General features: G+C 40.6%; 1 protein-coding gene across 1 annotated transcript; it reads right to left on the minus strand.

Annotated features, from left to right (window-relative positions):
* Positions 1–952: 952 nt before the first annotated feature.
* Positions 953–17,022, minus strand: LOC143291154 (MICOS complex subunit MIC26-like). Its single transcript, XM_076600836.1, has 8 exons — positions 16,968–17,022; positions 13,129–13,251; positions 11,192–11,317; positions 9,552–9,606; positions 6,751–6,846; positions 4,819–4,962; positions 2,624–2,637; positions 953–2,058 (listed from the first exon to the last, which is right to left on the minus strand). The coding sequence occupies exons 1-8, from the start codon at positions 16,980–16,982 to the stop codon at positions 1,909–1,911; spliced, it is 723 nt and encodes a 240-aa protein (XP_076456951.1). The 5' UTR covers positions 16,983–17,022; the 3' UTR covers positions 953–1,908.
* Between the last annotated feature and the right edge of the window lie 5,445 nt (positions 17,023–22,467).

Genomic DNA, 22,467 nt, shown 5'->3' on the forward strand with positions numbered 1-22,467 from the left:
TTTGTGAGGGTGCTGGTTTGGTTCCAACTCTCGCCCTCTCTCCCATGTTTCACTGGAAAATCAAAGTGAACGTCCAGTCATTCAGATGAGACGACAAACCGAGGTCCAACATGTAGCATGCACTGAAGAAGAAACAAGAGAGTTGTCCTCTGGCAAATTCTTTAGAAGAAATCCACTCTGATAGGTACACAAACATATATGCAAGCACTCAAGATATGACAAGTGCACTGGGTTGTACTGCTGTCCAAGCATCTGCCAAGCAGATGTGGTGTAGTGTTTTTGGATGTGTCTGAACACATTGATGCCTGCTTCAGTAACTGAAATTGTGTTCAAGAAGAGTGACTATTATTATCATAATCATACTTAATCATAATTATTTTTTGTGTGGTTTTCATTTATTGCTGATTTGACTGGATGTGTCCGAACACAATGATGCCTGCTTCAGTAACTGAAATTGTGTTCAAGAAGAATGACTCTTTATTATTGTCATAATCATTGATGCCTGCTTCAGTAACTGAAATTGTGTTCAAGAAGAGTGACTCTTTATTATTGTCATAATCATTGATGCCTGCTTCAGTAACTGAAATTGTGTTCAAGAAGAGTGACTCTTTATTATTGTCATAATCATTGATGCCTGCTTCAGTAACTGAAATTGTGTTCAAGAAGAGTGACTCTTTATTATTGTCATAATCATTGATGCCTGCTTCAGTAACTGAAATTGTGTTCAAGAAGAATGACTCTTTATTATTGTCATAATCATACTTAATCATAATCTTTTGTGTGGTTTTCATTTGTTGCCGATTTGAATATTGATTCTTTTTTTCTTTTTCTTTTTTTAAATTTGGAACTCATGGATTATACAACAAAGAGGCTTGTACATGTAAATTTACACAAACACACAAAAACAGAGCTCTAGGCATACAAAGAGACATAGACAGGAATAAAGCCCAAGTCACCACAATATATGATTTATTCAACTTACATGAACATCATTTTTTTTCATTTTTTAAAAATTTTATTTTCAGTAACGTAGGTCAACATTAATTTTTACAGTCATTGAAAGATTCAATCTGAAGCCCCAGGCGTATGGATCTGTATGAAAATTTACTGTTTATTACTTCATATGGAAACTGTTTGATTTAAAACTAATGATACAAATACACAGGTATCATACCTTTACTGGCTTTTAGAGAACTGTTCAGGATGTGCCCAAGCTGTTAGCCAACAGGAAAAAAACCATACAGGATGTAACTGTCATTGTCACTCTTCCCCACTCTCTCAGACATTGATTTCATCTCACATACATCAGGATTTTTACCAGTTTTCCAAACAGCAATAACTGTTAACAGCAGAAGGTTCAGCTGCCACTAAACAGACACTGGCAGTACAAAGACTGCGTGATCATGTTAATTTATCTCATGTAAACTTTATCCAGATTATTTCCAAAAAGAAAAAGAAATATTAAAAAAAAAAAAAAAAAAAAAAGCACAAAAACCTCACAAAAACCTCTTGAAAAAGTCTCCAGATTTTCATAATACTAAATAGATAAGACCACTGTGCTTAGCAGCCTCTGTTCTTTTCCCTTGCCCCAAACCATATGCGTTTTTAGAGACAGTGTGACTCAAGCTTCTCACTGTTTTACAAATAATTAAACTACCAGTGGTTGTGAGTAACTTCTGAACAGTAAACTGTATTGTTCTTTGATTTCCATTTTGCAACAAAAAAATGCTGCTACATCTACAAGACAGACAGAGACCCTTCCTCTCACAGGCTGGGTCACTCATGAACCCCAATGATTCTGGTGGTCCAAGGTCACATGATGCCAACACTGTGGAGAAGGAAGAGGAGGAGGAGTGGGTGGGGGAGGAGTGGTGGAGGGGACAGATCCTTTAGCACTTTGCTGGTGGGTTAAGTTCTGCTCCTGTTGGTGTACATATCTTCATCCTCCTCCCGCGACTGGCCAAGGTCCCCTTCGATGGTCAAACCACCCGTCTCACTCGTCATTTTGCTGCCTGTTGTGGTGGGGGTCGACACCTCAACTGCCTCTGAACACTGACACTAAGACACAGTGCAACACATGTTATCTTTAAAAGAAAACTTTTGTTTTTGCTACTTTTTTTCCCCCCCCTCTCTCTGTGCAGGATTAAAGGGGGATAACAGTGACAGACATTAGTTTGTTATGTGCTCTTAATACGATTTGTTTAAATGAGTTAAGTCAACTTTGCGTTATGCCCTGTACTGCACAGTTTTCTTCCATTTGTGTGCGTGTGCATATGTATGCATGTGTGTGCATGTGTATGCGCGCATATGTGTGTGTGTGTGTGTGTGTGTGTGTGTGTGCGCACACGCGCGTGCGCACACGCATGTGTTCGTGTGTGTGTAATGTATGTGTTTGTTGTAAATTATCATATTAAACTGAGCAACTGTCATCAACAGCTGAATAGAAACACATGAAAATGTCAGATGAACACACACACACACATACACACACACACACATACATACACACATGTACACACACACACACACACACAAGAATAGTTTCACAAATGATCAAAATAACTGATCAAATAACATTCATTTTAAACAAACAGTTCATAAAAGAGAGAAAAAAAAAACATACCTCAGCATCTGAATCTGTAAAAACAAAGTGAAATAAATTGAATGTCAGTAAACCAATCATAATTTCTGATCAAATATTTCAAAGAGCTAGGTCTCTCTCTGTGTGTCTCCCTCTCTCTCACAACACACAAATGTGCACACACTCATATGCATGTATACAAATGTGCACTCAGTCACACACACACACACACACAACATACACACACACCTTTACTTTACCAAGGCTGATTAACACTGATCAACCAAATCAACAACAAAAATGCTGCAAAATACTTTGCTCTAATTTGTAATTCAAGTTGTAACAACAACACTGGAAAAGGTGGAATAATTTTGTTCATTACCAATACATGGTAAGACAGTTAAAAAAATAATAAGGAGACACTCAAATATTCATCTTCAGTAAATGAAAAATAAAATAAAAAGACTTACACCTACTAACAATCTGGAGATAAAACCCAATATAGACAGCAAGAAGTGTGATTTGTGAAAACAGCTGGAAGGAAGTGGAAAGGAGATAACTGTAAAAACAACAACAACAACAGGTCTTGTACACAGCTGGTGATAGTTGTCACCTCCCCTTCATGTGGAATGTAACACTAAGTCAACACCACCACCAACAACAGGTCTTGTACACAGCTGGTGATAGTTGTCACCTCCCCTTCATGTGGAATGTAACACTAAGTCAACACCACCAACAACAACAGGTCTTGTACACAGCTGGTGATGGTGGTCACCTCCCCTTCATGTGGAATGTAACACTAAGTCAACACCACCAACAACAACAGGTCTTGTACACAGCTGGTGATGGTGGTCACCTCCCCTTCATGTGGAATGTAACACTAAGTCAACACCACCAACAACAACAGGTCTTGTACACAGCTGGTGATAGTTGTCACCTCCCCTTCATGTGGAATGTAACACTAAGTCAACACCACCAACAACAACAGGTCTTGTACACAGCTGGTGATGGTGGTCACCTCCCCTTCATGTGGAATGTAACACTAAGTCAACACCAACAGCAAAATTCAACTCCTGTATACATACATACACAAATCTTAGCATTACACCACTGTGCCCCATATGTCTGAGAATGTGGACAGGAGTTCAAGAAGTTATTTATTTGGGATTCTTTCTATAGCGCCTATCTTCCATCAGAAACCAAACTCTTAGACGCTTCACAAACATGGAGTCCATTCGCACAACCTCGTAAAGCCATCTGACAGCTGCCTTTAAGTGCTGACCACTGGTTTCCAGTATCATTGACGATGGCATTCAATCACACCTGCACATACTCAATAGTCCTTTGTTTTGTATCCTTCCTTCTCTCTGCTCTACACAGTGACAGTCTGCAGACGGGCCCAATAGCCGAGTGGTTAAAGCGTTGGACTTTCAATCTGAGGGTCCCAGGTTCGAATCTAGGTGACGGCGCCTGCTGGGTTAAGGGTGGAGATTTTTCTGATCTCCCTGGTCAACATGTGTGCAGACCTGCTAGTGCCTGAACCCCCTTAGTGTGTATACACACACAGAATATCAAATACCCACGTTAAAGATCTTGTAATCCATATCAGCGTTCGGTGGGTTATGGAAACAAGAACATACCCAGCATGCACACCCCCGCAAATGGAGTATGGCTGCCTACATGGTGGGGAAAATAAACAAAACGGTCATACACATAATATATTACATGTCTGTCTGAATGTGAATGTGTGCGTGCCTGAAATCTTATTGAATGACACAGGAAAAATGATAAGGCCCAGTGGCAGCTGTCAGTCAGCTCTACCCAGGAAGGCAGCCTCTTGCGCAAATGACCCTGTGTTTGTAAAGCGCTTAGAGCTTGGTCTCCGACCAAGGATAGGCGCTATATAAGTACCCATATCAATCAATCAGTCAATCTTTTCACATGCCTAAAACTAAGCTGTAAGTAAAAAAACAAAAAAACCAAACAAAAAAAAAACCTGGGGGGAACAAATTATGGAGAGGAATTTAAACACATCAAAAAATTGATGACTCTCTATCTGTTAGTTTTCTTTCCTTTTCCTTTCATTTTTAAATTTTTCTGTGTAAGTTTATCATCAGGTATTCTCAAGCTGCAACAGCACAGCAAACGAGCCTGCATGCACATGTTAACGCTTTGCGCACCACCCTAACAAATGTATCCTTCCAGACACACAGTGGAGAGACAGGACGGATGACTACCTTCACTGGACCACAGTGAACTGATGGACCCCACGGTAGAGTTGTAGGCTCCAGTGGTCAAGGCCACAGCCTCATTGGGATAACACAGAGATGTTGCAGCAACAACCGCTGTTGTACTGAAAAACAATTTCCGCATGACTCCACCTGCAAAAACAAACAAAAAAACCCACAAGAAATCAGACCACAACTCACAACTGAAGACGTGAGAGACGTGTTCAAGGTAAAATAGTTCCATACTAATACTCAGACCCTCTTCCGACCACGTACAGAACAGCACACAATATGATGAACACACTCACACACCAATTCACAAACGTATGACATATTTCCAAATACACACACAATACAAGCACCTACACACACACACACACACACACACACAAAGGCATATAAACATGCATGCACAAACACACAAGCATGGACACACACACACAGACATGCACACAGTCACACCTTCCCCATCCTCTCTCTCCGGTTTTCCTTGTCCCCCTCCACTCCCTCCTCCACTTTCCCCCACCCCATCTAATATCACTTGGTGTAGAAAGATGTAAAACTAAAGTTTAAACACACACACACACACACACACACACACACACACACACACACAAACAAACAACAACAAACAAACAAAAAACAACAAAAACAACAACTGCAACAAAAACGTGATATATTTACAATGCATTCCTACAAATATTAATAATCTCACATCACACACACACACACACACACACACACATTGATGCAAACAAATGCTGTGACATTCATTCACATGCTACACGCACAAATACTCAGACACAGAAAAACAGAGAGGGGCACAAATCTGGAACTGCTGATTAACAAATGAAACAATGTAAAAATTTTCATCGAAAAAATTCATTGCTAACATGCACTGTTTGCAAGTCCACTGAGTCCAATCCAAAATGCTGATGATCCAAATATATAATGTTTGCCTGCCACTGCTGAAGATCATGGCCAAGTATGGATGCCCATGAAGTTCATTTCCATTGTGAGGTAGTTTCATGACTCGAGTCCAGAACACTGGTGACAGAAAAAGCTGATCAGAGTCAGGGGGCTTCAGGTGAGACAGATCTCGGCACAGACAGAGACTTTCTCATCGCTGATGACCGCACTCTTAACGCCAACACAGAAGCTGACATGCATTGCAGTGCTGACAAGTTTTCTACTGCTTGGCACTGCACAAACTTCAGCCTCCACCATAAGCACAAAACAGACTGATGTACTGCATCAGCTGCAGGGAGATGCTGAGCCCAACATCACAGCAATAACAGAGACTCTTGGCAGCATGCCATCCCAAAACGTCAAACTATGACAGCATGTGTAACCTTTGGCAGACTACATCAGGGCCTGTAACAGAAGAGGAATTGGTCCACAAACGATGGAAGCTGAAGGTGCACACAGCTGTCGTTCTTTCCACACTCCTGTACGCCTGGACAGTTTATCGGCACCATGCCAGGAAGCTGAACCACTTCCAAATATCTCAGAAAACATCTCAACATTAGCTGGCAGTACAAGTCACCATAAATCGAGGTGCTTGCTCAAACAGATCATGCCCAGCATCCACACCATCCTGATCCAGTTGAGGCTTCGTTGGGCAGGAAATGTAGCTTGTATGCCAGACTATCAACTGTCCAACTAAATGTGTGTGTGTGTGTGTGTGTGTGTGTGTGTGTGTGTGTGTGTGTAACTGTGCTGTCATGCTGTGGAGTCCAAATCAGTCATCTCAGACTATGAATACCAAGCCCCCTGCCTCGGACAACACAGGCGCTCTGCCTAAACAATGGACATCTCTTGAATTCTCTGAAAAGCTCTACCCCTTTCTTCAGTCCAGTTCTCTCCACCACCACCACCACCACTGCAGGATCGGCGCCAACCGACCAGCCAATCCTCACAGCTGGGTCTCGTTCTACTCACCACGGTAGCCTGCGATGATGCCCCCTAGACCAGCCACAGTGATGACAGCAGCACGGGGTAGCATGCCAGGATCATTTTGAATGTAGTCAATCAAACCTGCACAATCAGTGCAAATAAATTTCCATCATTAGTATGTTTTGTAGTTTGCCAAATTTGTTTTGATAACTTTGTGACCTGACAAGTTTTGTCTTAATATGATAACTTAGTGAGCAAATTGATATCCACAGATGATCTCTCATTGTCTGTCTTCAGAATTCCACATTAGGATTGGAAAAATAATAATAAAAAGTCTAGTGGTCTTTGTTTTAAATGCGTGATTCATCTCCAGGAAAAATGCTTGACGTGAGGATTATTTTCTTTCCACACAGCTGTCAAGCTTAAATCCAACAGCATGTTTTCTGCTGCTTCTTTTGCTCTTTGGCTGTTTACAGTCTTAGTTGTCACTCACTCACTGTGCACAACAGTCACAAACCAAGTTCCAATCACCCACTAATATGAGAACCTGATGATGGTATTTTGTTGTTTTTCAGTTACTATTAGTTTTCAATGAAACTTTGGCCATCTGTATTTGGACCATAAATATTTACAAATCAAATGCATTTTCCCATTCAATGTACTTTTCAGAGACATCATACCATTAATAGAGCTCTATTTTCATAATTCATAATTCAAAGTTACCATTGAAAAAACATTTCCTCTGCTCTACTACTTGACTGAAACAAAGCTAAAAAAAAAAAATTAAAAAAAAAAAGGATGAGAAAAAAGAGATAAATTTACAGGCTTACCCTAATGCTATGTTTCTTTCAACTTAAGCAGTAAAATGGGTGTCTTTGTAAACAGCTGATATTATGTGACTTTTTTCTCAAGTAATGACACACATCTCTTTTCTTTTGGAGATTTGATGACTGACAGTTCAGGGATGATATTGTAGAGTTTGTTTCCAGAGGCACTGCTGAAAACAGGCTGTTCACTGTAACTCAGAATATAGATCAATATGGTAATGAATTACACAAAACGTACGGGAAATTCCAAGATTCACCAAGAACAACAAGGAAAATACTTCATCTTTATTAATTAATACAATGTGCAGAGATGAGCGAAACATTGCATACTTTCAAAAACAATCTGTTCTGAACAATGTTTGAGCAATAACAATCAACTAGTAAAAAAAAGAAAAAGAAGAAAAAGGGCTAACAACACATTTGGTAATCAAATCAAAACAACAACAAAATTGTTTTTAATTCATGCACGTAAATCAAATCAGTTCTAATAAATATTTCATCTACTCACTACCTGTTTCATCCTCCACTGCAAAACAATTATTTTGGATTTTCAGGTGCAAGAAAAAGTGACAGAATGTATTTCAGAAGATCAACACACTGTCAAAAGGCGGTGGATATATATGTATATGTATGCAGTATGTGAATTTATGCTCACGCCACCCACTATCCTATGTCTTGGATTTTAACTTGTGCTCATTCTTTATGCAATTAATTAATAATCTTTATAATGTATTTAATGTGGTTTTTGTTTGTTTTTCAGTTAATACTGTTAAAGGTATTTCCTGATATTAAGTTGAACAAAGATTACCTTGAGTTGAAAAGTATGCATTTCACTATGATTATCTGGCTTGCTAAAAAAAAAAAAAAAATCTGAAAGGACACTTCCACCAATTACAAACAAATCTGCTTTTCTTTTGGCAATAAATTAGTAGATCCACATAATGATAAACTGATGTCTGTAAAATATGATACATATCTGATATATAAAACAGGTGTATGAGAAAATATGGCATATAGTGATATATTCTATGACAAAACACACACACACACATGCATGCATGCACGCGTGCACACACACACATGCATACATACATAAACATATACATGTGTGTGTGTGTGTGTGTGTGTGTGTGTGTGTGTGTCTGTGTGTGTGCGTGTGTGTGTGTGTGTATGTGTACAGAAAAATAGATAACATCTGTAACAGTATGAACAGGATTCAAATAGAGTTACTCAGGAAAAAAAATTCAAGGAGCAATCAAAAAAAATGTTTCACAAATTCTAGGGGGATGTATGCGCAAAAAAACTGAGCCAAAATAACATGTATGCTATCATACACCTGGATAACATAAGCTGACTCAATTTGAAAAAGTGCATTTTTTTGACACAGTCTGAGGCTGTAATGTGAACCCACCCTGTGCAGCACTCCACAAACTGTCCTCCTTCAAATGGGTTTGATATGCCAATCTTTGTGCACAGAGAACACATGCTAACCGACAATAACAAAGTACTGGCACTTCATAAAGTAACTAGTATTTACAGGTGGCAAAACACCTGATTGTTCTGCTGGCAACATTTCTTATTGGCACTGTGACTGCCAATGTGCTGGCTGCTAACAGCTGCACTTTTTCTTACTTTTTGTTTGACTAACATTGTAACAAGCACTCTTGTCCACTACTCCCTATGACAACTCTTTTCACACACACACACACACACACAAAATTGAAGTCAGTGATGTGGTTTTGCTGAGCTGTCTTCATTGAATAATGAATGCTGAGGGCCCAATTCTTTCTAAGTCCTTCAATCATAAGTTACATAAGCAACTGAACGACTGTTTTTGTTTTTAGAGACCACTGCATTTGCTCATGCCCTGATAGATAAGATTTTAAGGAGATGTTGAACTTGATATTTACAAATGTATTATTTCATAGGGGTTGAGAATGGTGCTCAGAGCTCAAAAAGTTTCAAGGAGTGTATGAATCATAAAACAAGGGAAAGAGGAGTAGAAGGAGCAAAACCCACCTTCCGTATGAGCTTTCCCAATGTCAAACTTCTCCTTCACCATGTCTGTGGTCTCCTTTATATAAATAAACAAACAAAACAAAAACATAAAAATAATAGTAAAATAAAGCAAGGGTACCATGAACGAAAATCAACATTAAAAGAACTTTTTTAAACTTTTATACTAGCTCTTAATCTGTTTGAAACAGACACAAAGTCACCCAAATCACACACCCTTCCCCTCTGTTCCAAAGACTGAACAGTGATGAGCTGGCTTCTTGTTGGTCTCTTCCTTGAGGAAGCCTGCTATGTCCTGGAAGGTGCACCATCACCCTTCCACCTGGCTCTGTCTATCCTGGAAGGTGGACAACTACCCTTCTACCTGGCTCTGTCTATCCTGGAAGGTGCACCATCACCCATCTACCTGGCTCTGTCTATCCTGGAAGGTGCACCATCACCCATCTACCTGGCTCTGTCTATCCTGGAAGGTGGACAATCACCCATCTACCTGGCTCTGTCTATCCTGGAACTAGTGGAAGGTGCACCATCACCCTTCTAGTTCTACCTGGCTCTGTCTATCCTGGAAGGTGCACCATCACCCTTCTACCTGGCTCTGTCTATCCTGGAAGGTGCACCATCACCCTTCTACCTGGCTCTGTCTATCCTGGAAGGTGCACCATCACCCTTCTAGTTCTACCTGGCTCTGTCTATCCTGGAAGGTGCACCATCACCCTTCTAGTTCTACCTGGCTCTGTCTATCCTGGAAGGTGCACCATCACCCTTCTAGTTCTACCTGGCTCTGTCTATCCTGGAAGGTGCACCATCACCCTTCTAGTTCTGCCTGGCTCGGTCTATCCTGGAAGGTGCACCATCACCCTTCTAGTTCTGCCTGGCTCTGTCTATCCTGGAAGGTGCACCATCACCCTTCTAGTTCTACCTGGCTCTGTCTATCCTGGAAGGTGCACCATCACCCTTCTAGTTCCACCTGGCTCTGTCTATCCTGGAAGGTGGACAATTACCCTTCTACCTGGCTCTGTCTATCCTGGAAGGTGGGATGCTATTTATACTGAAAGATCCTCCAGCATCCCGTGAAGGTGCAAATGCAAGTGTAACTGAGTGTGTGGATGCAAATCTTGGCACTTCATAGTCAGTCCCGTGTAACCTCAGTCAGCAGGGTGGTTTCTAATCTACAGAAGACCTTTCAATATATTTCAGCCAAACAGAAATCATTTTGCTGATCAATCTACACAGTGCTCTGCTTTGAGTTCAACTAACAGTAATATTCAGGTTCCACACATGACACAGAACTCCATCCAAACCCAACAAAGTGAACCCTAAAACCCCATGTTGGCAGTGCAACACACATGGCCATCTTATCAAAGCATGTCCAGAGAAAACAAAGGAAGATCAGATTCAGTCTGCAGACCTCCAGATGCATTACTTCAGAAGTTCACAATCCAGTCAAAAAGCAAAACGCTCAGGTGAATTTCATCAGAATGCACACACACATACAAAATGATCCGTCAGTGGCTATGGTTGGATTATCTGGAGAATTCTTTCTCTCTCTAAAACTCCACATTTATTTCAAATTAGTAACAACCAGCACTGGTTATTACTATTGCACAATAACTAACTTTACATCATTATTTTACAAATCTTACCTGAACTGCTTCAAGATAATTCCAAATAGCTTGCCGGACCTCCGAAATGCCTTGTCGTAGAGGAGAGATATCCTCTGGAAGTATGCGGTATTCAATCCTATCTTCTGGATTCTCGTAAAGTGAAAGCTGAAAACAGCAAATCACATCACAGCTCTTCAGAATTTACAGAAATTTAAATCAATGTGTACTGATATAAGCACTGAGGAAGGCAAACACTGAAATATTTGTAGTCGGACAGTGCTGTTGTTTTTTTGGTTTTTTTTTTATATCTCTCTCTCTCTCTCTCTAATGATGGAGTCTCCCATCGGTCCGACGGATGAGCAGGCAGGCAGGCTTATCTGTCGGTGTGTGTCCTCATATGGGAGAAGAGGCCAATTCTGGATGCGCAGCACTTCCCACAGGTGTTGCAAGGGAAAACGTCTCCAGAAGTTGAGCCCTGCTTCCTTCGCTCACGCTTCTCATCAATGGCCAGCGTTCTCTTGTTTTCAAACGTCTTTATGCCACTAAAGCACAGCATCCTCCAGCGAGAGCAGTCAAGGGCATCAGTTTCCCAAGAAGCGATGTCTATGTCACAGGCTTTGAGGTTTGTCTTCAAGGTGCCCTTGAAGCACCTGCAGGGTCTTCCAAGTTTATGGTGGCCTTCCTTAAGCTGGCCATACAAAAGCATCTTTGGGATCCTGCTGTCTGTCATGCGGACGTGTCCTGTCCAGCGTAGCTAGGACCTGGAGGTTGGAGATCCTGTCTTGCCACTTTATGCCGAGGATCTTTCGTAGGCATCTCTGGTGAAACTGCTCAAGTTGTTGAATGTGACGGCAATACATCATCCATGTTTCACAGCAGTACAACAAGGTGGTCAGCACAACAGCTCTGTGGGTTTTGATTTTGGTGCTGAGCCTGATGCCTTTGTTGTTCCACAGCCTGCTGTTGAGTCTGCCAAAGGCAGAGCTGGTCTTGGCAATGCGCAGTGTCACTTCTGCATCAAGGGCTCTGTTGCTGCATAGGGTGCTGCCCAGGTAGCAAAACTTGTCGACTGACTTGATCTCTGTGTCATCGATCTTGATTGCAGGTGGGGGGGAGGCACTAGTGTTCTGTGAGCTAGCTGGTTGGTACATGGACTCTGTCTTGCTGAGGCTGATGGTGAGTCCAAAGCGCCTGCAGGAGGTTGAGAACCTGTCCATAATGAACTGTATGTCCTCATGAGTGTGTGCAGCAAGCGCGCAGTCATCAGCAAAGAGGAACTCTCTCAACAGTGCCTCAAACACCCTGGACCTGGCATGGAGTCACCACAAGTTGAAAAGTTTGCCATCTGTGTGAAACTGAATGTATATGCCCCGGTCACAGTCTTGGAAGTCGTCAATCAGCAAGGCAGAGAAGAGAATGGAGAACAATGTGGGTGCCAGGATGAATAATAAAAAGATTTACGAAAGAAGAGTATGAATAAAAAATAAAATAAAATAATAGGAGAAAGATCACCATGAATTTACTTTGGTCTACTGTATATTGTAGAACACCCTTGCCTAGGACTAGGAGGGATAAACATACACATACATCTACATGCACACACAGAAAACATGCATACAAACACAAACACACACAATGAAACAAAACCCAAGAAATATTCAACAGATACATGATGTACACATGCATGCACCCACCCCACCCACACAGACACAAAAATAACAGACAGACAAAGAATAATAAAAATATAAATAAAAGAAACAACTTTTTCTTTTTAAGAACCTGCACTTTGGACCCTCTTTCCCATGTCAAACTAACCGAGAACGCACACACATGACACAACAATTAATATCATACCAAACCACACTTTAAAAAACCAACAGCTACAATAACAACCAAACCAGAAAAGCAAATTTATAAATACCAAAATCATCATCATCATCATAATGAATAACTAAAAGAGAGAAAAGAAGTATAACCTCTGTGACTTTGACCCTCCTTTCCTCGGGGGGCTGATCTCCTGCAGCATACACTGTGTAGGTCATGGCTGGGATTGATGCCAGTGCAGCTGATCCCACCCCCAAACGAAGCAGATGGGTTGCCTGAAACAGTTCAACGTAACTAATACTAACACTAGGTGAAATAACCAGCTTTACCAACATGCAAGGCTGGACTCCACTGACATGGGAAACTACCATGACAAACTGTAAAACAAATGATTAGTTTTGGGCAGAATCACTGAATCGGTTTGTATCATTGATAATGTACAATATCATTTGTTCCTTGTGAATTGTTTCATGTGGTTTCTTCTTACTATTACAGTATTAGTACATGTTTTAATTCAGATATGTAGTAATGTACATAACACTTATTAACAGTATCAATTAAGCTGACACTGGTCTGACTCTTAAAAACAAGCGTCATCATATATAAATGAAATAAAATAAAATGATAGAATACAATACAAGAGAATGATAGATACTACTAATAATGTTCAAATATAATATTAACATTTATCACTGCTGAAAGTATTTAGCTAGACTGATAATTTTTCCCAACTGCATAGCTTTAGTTTAGATTATGCTAATACTAATCATGCTTAACTATAGCATTAGCATTAATCGCTGCTGAAAAAAAAAATGTATCATGATTTATTATTTTTGTCCAAGTGCAGTGCTTTCACCTTTCTATTAATAATAATTCCTTGAAATTAATAGTAATTCCTCTATTTACACATTATACATACAAGCGTATTATTATGATACATCTGTACATATATTAATATATGACTGTTAGTTGGTGAGCCTACACGGCCAAACATATTTACCATTATCATGAGTTTAGTTTATAAAAAGTATATCATCTCCATCTTTCGAACAATGTTGGTCTTCTAATTGTTTGCTCTCGGTGTTTTTAGCTCTGGAAAATAAAACCCAGTTCAGTAACTATAATCAAATTCTACCCAGTATATAATAAAACTTTTTATCTTATCTCATCTAGGATTGTTTCAAGAGAAAGCTCCGACAACACAAAACATTTGTTATGGATCAAGAAGAAGTGCATATCCTGCTAGAACAGGCATATACAAAACAAGAGAGGCAAGGCCTTCAAGACTCACTAGTGATACACTTTTTTAAAAAATCCAAGCTTTTTATGTATTGAGTATAATTTCAAAATCTAATGTTTAAGATGAGAAAGATAAGTTTAAAGCAAATTAAGTCCCCTAGCATTAATTACAGAGTAATTTCCCATTTTTACTATTTGCACCAAAACGTTTGCGAAATAAATAAAACTTCCATGCTTAGCAAAAGAAGTTCCTGTTTGAACAAAAAATGATAATAATGACTGCTCTTGTTGTTGTGTCAGAATATCAGATCAAAGTGCCAAGTTTAGAGAATACAACTTTTCACAAATTTCACCCTAAATTTGGGGGTGAGCGAAATACCCTTTGCGGGAGCTCATTCATTTATGATTTACTTAGTTTTACCCCACAGCACTGGATGGGCTGGGAGTGAAAACAAAACGTTTTATGAAACAAGACACTGCATCATGGAGTAATATCATCCTCTCACTTGGTTTTCCAGTGACACATCAGCATCTCAAGCAGACATAATATATATCTTTTTTTAATCTCTGGATCTCTGCACTGCTTTGTACAGAAATATGATCATAATAGGAAACTGAATTATCATCACTTCATAATAATTTCATTCTTACAACAACAACGAAAAAAAAAAAAATATGGGGGTTGCGGGAAAGGCATTTTCTAGGTATTTTACCCTATGTACAGTTTTTAATCCAAAATGGGGGGGTGGGTGATTAACAGATACTGGGCCTTTACAAAGTATTATACTATTCATTTTACAGTATACATGCAGACCTTCACAGGCTTCAGCAAACTTCTAAATTAGTAAAAGGGAGCGGTCAAATGGCAAAGATCATGGTCCAGTAAAGATTTAATACTGCAGACCAGCACAGGTATCCTAAGCAAGAAGGTCAGGTACACCCAGTTATCAAGTGTGTATGTGTGTCTGTGTGTGCGCATGCGGGCACATGCATTATATATATATATATATACACACACACACACACACACACACACACACAGATACTGGTACATGTGTAAGAGATGGTGTTGCTCTGGCAAATCTGTTCTTGCCCAAGTTTGTATACATGTGCCTGCATCTGTCATTATCTGCAGTCCATTTGAAAGCAGACTTTTTTTTTTTTTGATAATGTCTGTATCCTACTTATCAGAGCATATCTGCTCATTTTAAAATGATACAGATCCAGGTTTTTGTGTGTGTTTTTATGTTAGTAATGCCAGTATAATGACACAACAGGCTGACACTGAGGGTTGATGTCTGTGAAAAAAAAAAAAAAAAAAAAAGGGAAGAGGAAAACCGTCACTAGACAACAGAGAGAAACTCTGACTCAGTCAGAGAGAAGACAGAGACAGTCACACTGACAAAGTGTGCAAGCAAGAGAGGTAGAGAATGAGAAGGAAAAGATTTGGACATGCGGCAAAGAATGACCTGCACAGAAATGTTATGCACACTACAGGACATAGACTTTATCAACATTGTCTGGTTTGCTGGCTCACTTTAGTTTGGGTCTCTGGTTTGCTATGATCAATTTTGGCCAGTGCTGGGCATCGATCTTTGATCGATGAGCAGCAAACAGCTCGACATCGGTTCCGGATAATTAGCGGATGTAATGTGCAATTTCTCGGTCAATGAAAGTCTATGCTGACCTTTCTTGATTCTCGAGTTTGCTTTCGTTGCTGTCATACATGAACTTTTCACTATAATGGCTGATAGAACCGCATACATAAAAGTCCAACCTGGAATCAAACTCTTGATCCACAGATTGGTCATATGACCCTCAACGCATACAGAAAGGTCCAACCTGGAATCAAACTCTTGATCCACAGATTGGTCATATGACCCTCAATGCATACATAAAAGTCCAACCTGGAATCAAACTCTTGATCCACGGATTGGTCATGTGACCCTCAACGCATACAGAAAGGTCCAACCTGGAATCAAACTCTTGATCCACGGATTGGTCATGTGACCCTCAACACCTCCTCCTGACTCAATATTCGCTAAATCTCTCACAAAAAATAGCCAACGAACTCCCACTATTTCTTTTCTTTATTTACCAACAAACTCCCACCAAAATTATCATATGTAATGGATGTCATTCAATGGCATTTTCGTCGGGACCTCCGCTAAGCACTGTGCTTCGTATCAATGGAAGTTCACTTTTGGATGGAACTTGTGGAAAAGCAGCGAACCAAGACACTGACTGACTGAGACTGTGAGAGTGAGGGAGAGAGAATGGGTTTTTTTTCAAATTCCTATTTCACACACACACACACACACACACACACACAGTGACACACACACACACACACACACACATGATACAAAGATACATGTATACACACTGCACACAGAGTAACACACGCATTGAATTAACACATTTTCAGAGTCTGCACACTTGTAAATATTAACAGACGCACAGTCTCCTAACACACGATTGTATGCAACAATGTTTCAAATCAGTTCCTTATTGTCGCACCCAAAGCCTATCACCGAAGTCTCAGTTAGCTCAGTTCAAGTTGTTGTACACGACACTTATCAAAGCACACTGGTGGACTTCACTGATCTTATCTTTTTTTTACGAGAAATCTGAAGTCTGTTTGACGCTAACAGCTTACCGCTAATTAGTAACAACAACTTAAGAGTACACTACGTATACAAGAAATTTTGTCTGATTAATGTTATTCTTAGAGGACAATCCGGTGACTTACCCGGCGTGCAGCCATCTTGTCACAATATTAATAGAGTTACTTCCCCTAATTCTCCGTGTGTTGTGTGTGTGTTCGTTCTTTAGTTTAACGTCTTTTCACTGCAAGTGAAATTAGACGAGGGCAGGAAAAAAATAGGGGGAGGGGGGGGGGGGGGGGGCGTGGGGGGGGGGGGGGGGGGGGGGAGAGAAATTACTATGTACGCATGCGAGTAAATGAAAGTGTGTGTGTGTGTGCGTGCGTGCGTGTGTGTGTGTGTGTGTGTGTGTGTGTGTGTGTGTTACATATATAAAATGATTGATTTAAGTTGGTTTTTTGTTTGTTTGTTTGTTTGTTTTTAAAGCATAACAATATAACATATTTGTAATGAAAAACTAACAACTATAACAGCGAACCAGCTGGACTATTTAACAAGTGTGTGGAGAAAAGACTATTTGGAAAAGTGGTCCACTCGCTTCTGGAATGTGCCTCTGCACTCACATCATGCACTTACAATACGACCCAGTATGTCAGCTTTTTGATAAATCACTAGAAACTGGTATACTTCCAAAAGATTGGAAAAGCGCTGAAGTAACAGCTAGCAACGATTTTCAGAAAGGATACATATCAGATGCTAGTAATTATAGGCCAGTTAGCTTAACCTGTATTGTATGTTTGGTGCTGGAGTCTGTTATGAGAGATGCCATATATCTGAGCAGAACATTTTACTGATAATAATTCATATGCAGAATGTCAGCATGGTTTCAGAAGAAAAACGTTCATGTATAACTCAGCTACAGTTCTTGAAATTATGGAAGACCTTACCAGCTTCAGTTAATGGATGATAATCAACCATTTGTTGTAGTGTTTATCTTAATTGATTTCAAGAAGCTAGGCATTCGATTATGTCCCACATAAACGACTATTGATAAAACTCCAATCTTATGGTATCCGGAATGGTGTATTTCAGTGGATAAGCAACTTTTTACAGTGTTGTTCACAAAGGGTACGTGTGGGTAAATGTTCATTAAATAAAGTTGATGTTCTCATTGGCATCCCACAAAAATTTTTTTTTTAAATGGCAGTATTCTGGGTCCCATCTTGTTTACAATATTTATCAATGATCTGCCAGATAATATTCAAAGCATATGTAAAGTATTTGCTGATGACAAAAATCAAAAATAAAGCAGCTGATAATAATGTCATTCAAAAAGATTCAAAAACGGCCACATACATTGATGGAACCTCTGTTTTAACGAATCAAAATGTAAGGTTATGCACACTGGCAAACAAAATCCAGGTTATGACTACACTATACTGGTAATCATGTTCAAACAACGAATGCGTGTAAAGAAGAAAATATCTAGGAGTGACGTTTGATACAAACTTTCATTCGGGCCTCACATTCAGAGAGTTATAAATTAATGCTAACCAATTAAATGATTGGAATCTTAAAGAGAGTTTTTACTTTTAAAGATAAGGTTACCCTTTTGAAATTATATAAGGCTTTTGTTAGACCTTATTTGGAATATTATAGGAATGTTGTGTGGCATCTTACTGACATGGAAATATCAATCGATAGCTATTGAAAATGTTTAAAGGACTCGGATCAGTCGAGCTACTAAAATATATCAGAAGGAATACCAGAATATGAAATATGGAGAAAGATTAAAGTATTTAGATTTGCACTCTCTGAAGTGACGAAGGATTAGGGGAGATTTGATAACAACATTGAGGACAATGATTCTAACCATTTTTTTTACTCTTCGTCAATCAAGCATAACAAGAAATTCTGAAGGGAAAATATTTGTTCAATCGTTTTGCACTGACCAGCAAAAGAAACTATAACTTTTCTATACGAATTGTTAACATGTTGGAACTCACTACCACCTTCAGTTAAATTTGCAAAAGATACTAACACTTTTAAGAACTTTTCTGTACTGCGATCCAAAGTTTGGCAACATGTTTTATGAATTTGATGAACGATTGCTTCGATATTTCTTACATGAGGCATGCAATGCAGACCAAAAAAGATAACATAAAGAAGGGACGTTTATAGGCCGCGAGGCGTAAGGGCAAAAAATGTCAGTCCCTGCTGCTACTACTACTACTACTTTTATGCTTTTTTTTTTTATGCTGCCCCATGGCGGTTGCCGTTGGGGCGCTACAGATGACATGTCAACCAGTCCTCTCCATCCATCCCTGTCTTTCGCACATTTGACCGCCTCGCTCAGCTTCAATCCTGTCCATTCTGTGATGTTGTCTTCCCATCTCTTCTTCTGTCTTCCTCTCTTCCTTCCTCCTCTGACTGTTCCCTGGAGCACTGTCTTGGCAAGCCCCTCTCCTCTTGTAACGTGGCCGAACCATTTTAATTTGCGCCTCTTGATGGTGGTGAGAAGATCTTCATAGGGACCAATGGCTTGCCTTATTCTGTTTTTGACTTCCTCATTGGTTATGTGGTCTTTGTAAGAGATGCATTCCCGAATTCAGGAATCTATTTTACCGGCAATTTTGGGGGTGTATAAAACGATATTATCATTAGTTGATGTTGTAACCCATTTTTTTTTAGTGGATTTTGACTTATTTTGTGTGTTATTTTCCCGGCTCAATTTTGATGCGGAATCAGTCACTATTGCTAAGGTGCCACCATTTTGCTTTTTCAGTCCCTTTTGGTCCTACAAGCTATTAACATATGATGCCGTAAATGACAATAATTTAGGACGCTAGAATAGCACATGATTGTTGTGCAGCAAACTTTCCTGCACACACACGCACACACACACACACACATCTCTCTCTCTCTCTAAATATATATATATATATGTAGCCGTGTACCGACTGGTTATAATAGGGGTACGGCACAAAAGACTTAACTAAAATTGATTGATTTAATGAAAGGATAGACAAGATCCCACGCACAGGCCAGGGACATATAGAGGCCAGTCACAAATGGGTTTTTCTATTGTTTTATTTACAATAGTTACAAGGAGAAAAACTAAGAGAAGAAGATATCTAGGAGAACTAAGAAGAAGACAGCTAGGAGAAGACAACTAAAAGAAGAAGACAAAAAGAGAAGAACTAAGAAGAAGAAGACAGTGCAGCGATACGTAGCGAAGTGTCACTGTTGTGAGAACACACCCGACACACTGCCCACGACACAGCAAGAGACAAAGAGAGCAGGTGCTGGCCACGGCTGGCTCGGGTGTGGAAGTGACCACTCATCACCCGCTCGGCCAATTTATACAAATTAGGCGAACTACAAAGACAATCACGTGGGCTGCAAACCAGATCGTCACTAATCTGAAGAAATCTGATGAGAACTGTGCTTGTTACAAGGTGTTCAGTAACAGATTTCTGAATGATTCCTGAACCGATTTGCATCGGATAAGTTGCAAAAGAAAGAGCTCAACGCCTACTTTATAATGAGTGTAAAATGAAGTGTTGATTATTTAAGATGAATTTATAATCTTAATTTAAGTCACCTGAACAGGGTCAGTTTTAACGAGCTCGTTGCTGAAAATTACAAACTGCGTTAAATCAGTTTCACGTAGGTAAACATAAATGGAATAGATTTAAAGATGGAATTAAGACGATTCTGCCAGTATATAATACTAGTAGTTTACTGATCTGACAAAAGAGCTATTAATTAAATACTGTGGAACAGAAACACAAGTTTGCTCTCAGCCAATGACGTATCGCGACGCGACATTGGTCGAGCTGTGAGCAGGTGTCTGGCGAGGACAAAATGATGTAAGCAGAGTGACGTCACATATTCTGTGCAAGGGTTAGGACAAGAAACGTCGTCTGCTCTGGCTTGTGCGTGAATAGTGTTGGAGCAAGCATAGCGCGCTTGGTCACACCTCCCCCCATCTTTTGAAATCCATCGTCCGCGATGGTTAATTAAAAGTAACTCTTGTGAGCAGACTTAGCTGAGCATCAAACAAGAATTATTGGGCAGGTAAGGGAGATAATTTAGCTGATAACTGATAGCCAAGCGAATGTGAAATGACTGCAACATTCTTAGGAACAATACCCTACTTCTATATTCAAGGTGGCTTTAGCCAGGTTAAGTGAAGAGTTTGGACTTAGTCAAATGCATCCTAACTTAACTTTGAAGAGTTTGATATAGAGAAGGGGTTGGGAAGCATTCAGTTTTGTGCATATCAATCTATCTATCTTATCACTGTCAGACGCACATGTAGAATAGCATACATGTAGAATAGCATAAATAAAAAAATGAATTATTATAGCATGTTCATAGACATACTTTTTGCATTGCTAAGACCTTGTGACAAGCTAGATCACAGGTTAAATTAAGCAAGAAGAAAAGAAAAAAACATAAAACATGAATCTGTGCAGAAATATCTGAAAATGAAAAGAAAATTACAGCATGAACAGGAACAGGAAAAACAAAATCAGCATTGCCTCAGTTCAACAAGAATGGAAAAAATAAGAAACATGAGTGTTTTGCAGTGTCACTGTTCTGGCTGTTAAATGTTTGACATCAGTCTCCTCACACAGTCAGTGGTGCCCTGGTTGCCAGTCGTGTGGAGCGCCTAGGTGCAGGATCTGGTGTTAGTGGAGGCGGCTCTGGTATAGCTCGCAGGGTTGATGTCCTGGGTCTTGGTATGGGCATGGTCAGCCACACACCACTGTCAGCATCAGCGTCAGTGTCAGTGTCAGACACTTTGTCGCCCTGGTGGTGCAGTGGGACCGGGTCTGTAGGCGTGACAGAAGGCGGTTGTTCATGCCTCCGTCTGCGTCTGCGGTTTCTTGGTGCTGCTGCAGAGGAAGAGACTGACCTGGTTTCCAATGACTGGGTCTGGGTGCAGGCAGGCTGGGTGGTGTTGCTGCTGGATGGGCCACTGGAGAAGTGTTGCTCTAGGTCATGGTACATGCCAGGCCAGTAGACCTGGGGTCGCAGCATCTCTGCAGCCTGCTGGAAGCCTTGGTGCCCCGTGCGGTATTGTATGGATGACAGGACCTGGGGGCGGAGCTTGCTGGGAAGCACTAGCTGCTCAGACGCCCCAAGCTTAGGGTCCATCACCCGTCGATGCAGGACACCCTTCCTGCAGATCAGTCTGTCATGCTGCTGGGTCAGCACATTGGTCTGCCAGTTGGAGCTGAGGGCTGGTGTGGCTGGCCATGCAGACAGGACTGGCCCAATGGTGGGGTCAGCAAGCTGAAGTCTGCGCAGCTCTTCTGGTGGCAGCTTGGGTCGCAAGTGCAGTTGGCTGGGGGGAGGTGTCTTGTTGGCAGTGACATGCTGCTTGTTGATTGCATGTGTTGTCAGTCGTCTCCCCTTAGATGTGGCTGGTTGTCTGTCTTCAGCCTTTGATTGCCTGTCCTCCTTAATGTAGCGCCGCTTGTGCCGACACTGGTCCTCAGTGTGGCCGGGCCTCTCACACCAGACACAGCGTGGAGGGTCTGGGGTGCGGTCAGCAGCACAGCTTTGAGGATGAAGCGCTGGTTTTGGAGGATGTGGGCCATGTGCTGGCATGGGTGACTGCAGCTGATGTCGCAG

The sequence above is a fragment of the Babylonia areolata genome, chromosome 16, assembly GCF_041734735.1.
Source record: "Babylonia areolata isolate BAREFJ2019XMU chromosome 16, ASM4173473v1, whole genome shotgun sequence".
NCBI lineage: Eukaryota > Metazoa > Mollusca > Gastropoda > Neogastropoda > Buccinidae > Babylonia > Babylonia areolata.

Coding starts and splice junctions, on each gene's coding strand:
- LOC143291154 (XM_076600836.1), bottom strand. Junction 9,607..11,191: donor ATTATCTTGAAGCAGTTCAG/GTAAGATTTGTA, acceptor ATTTATATAAAG/GAGACCACAGACATGGTGAA. Junction 4,963..6,750: donor CATCATCGCAGGCTACCGTG/GTGAGTAGAACG, acceptor TTGTTTTTGCAG/GTGGAGTCATGCGGAAATTG.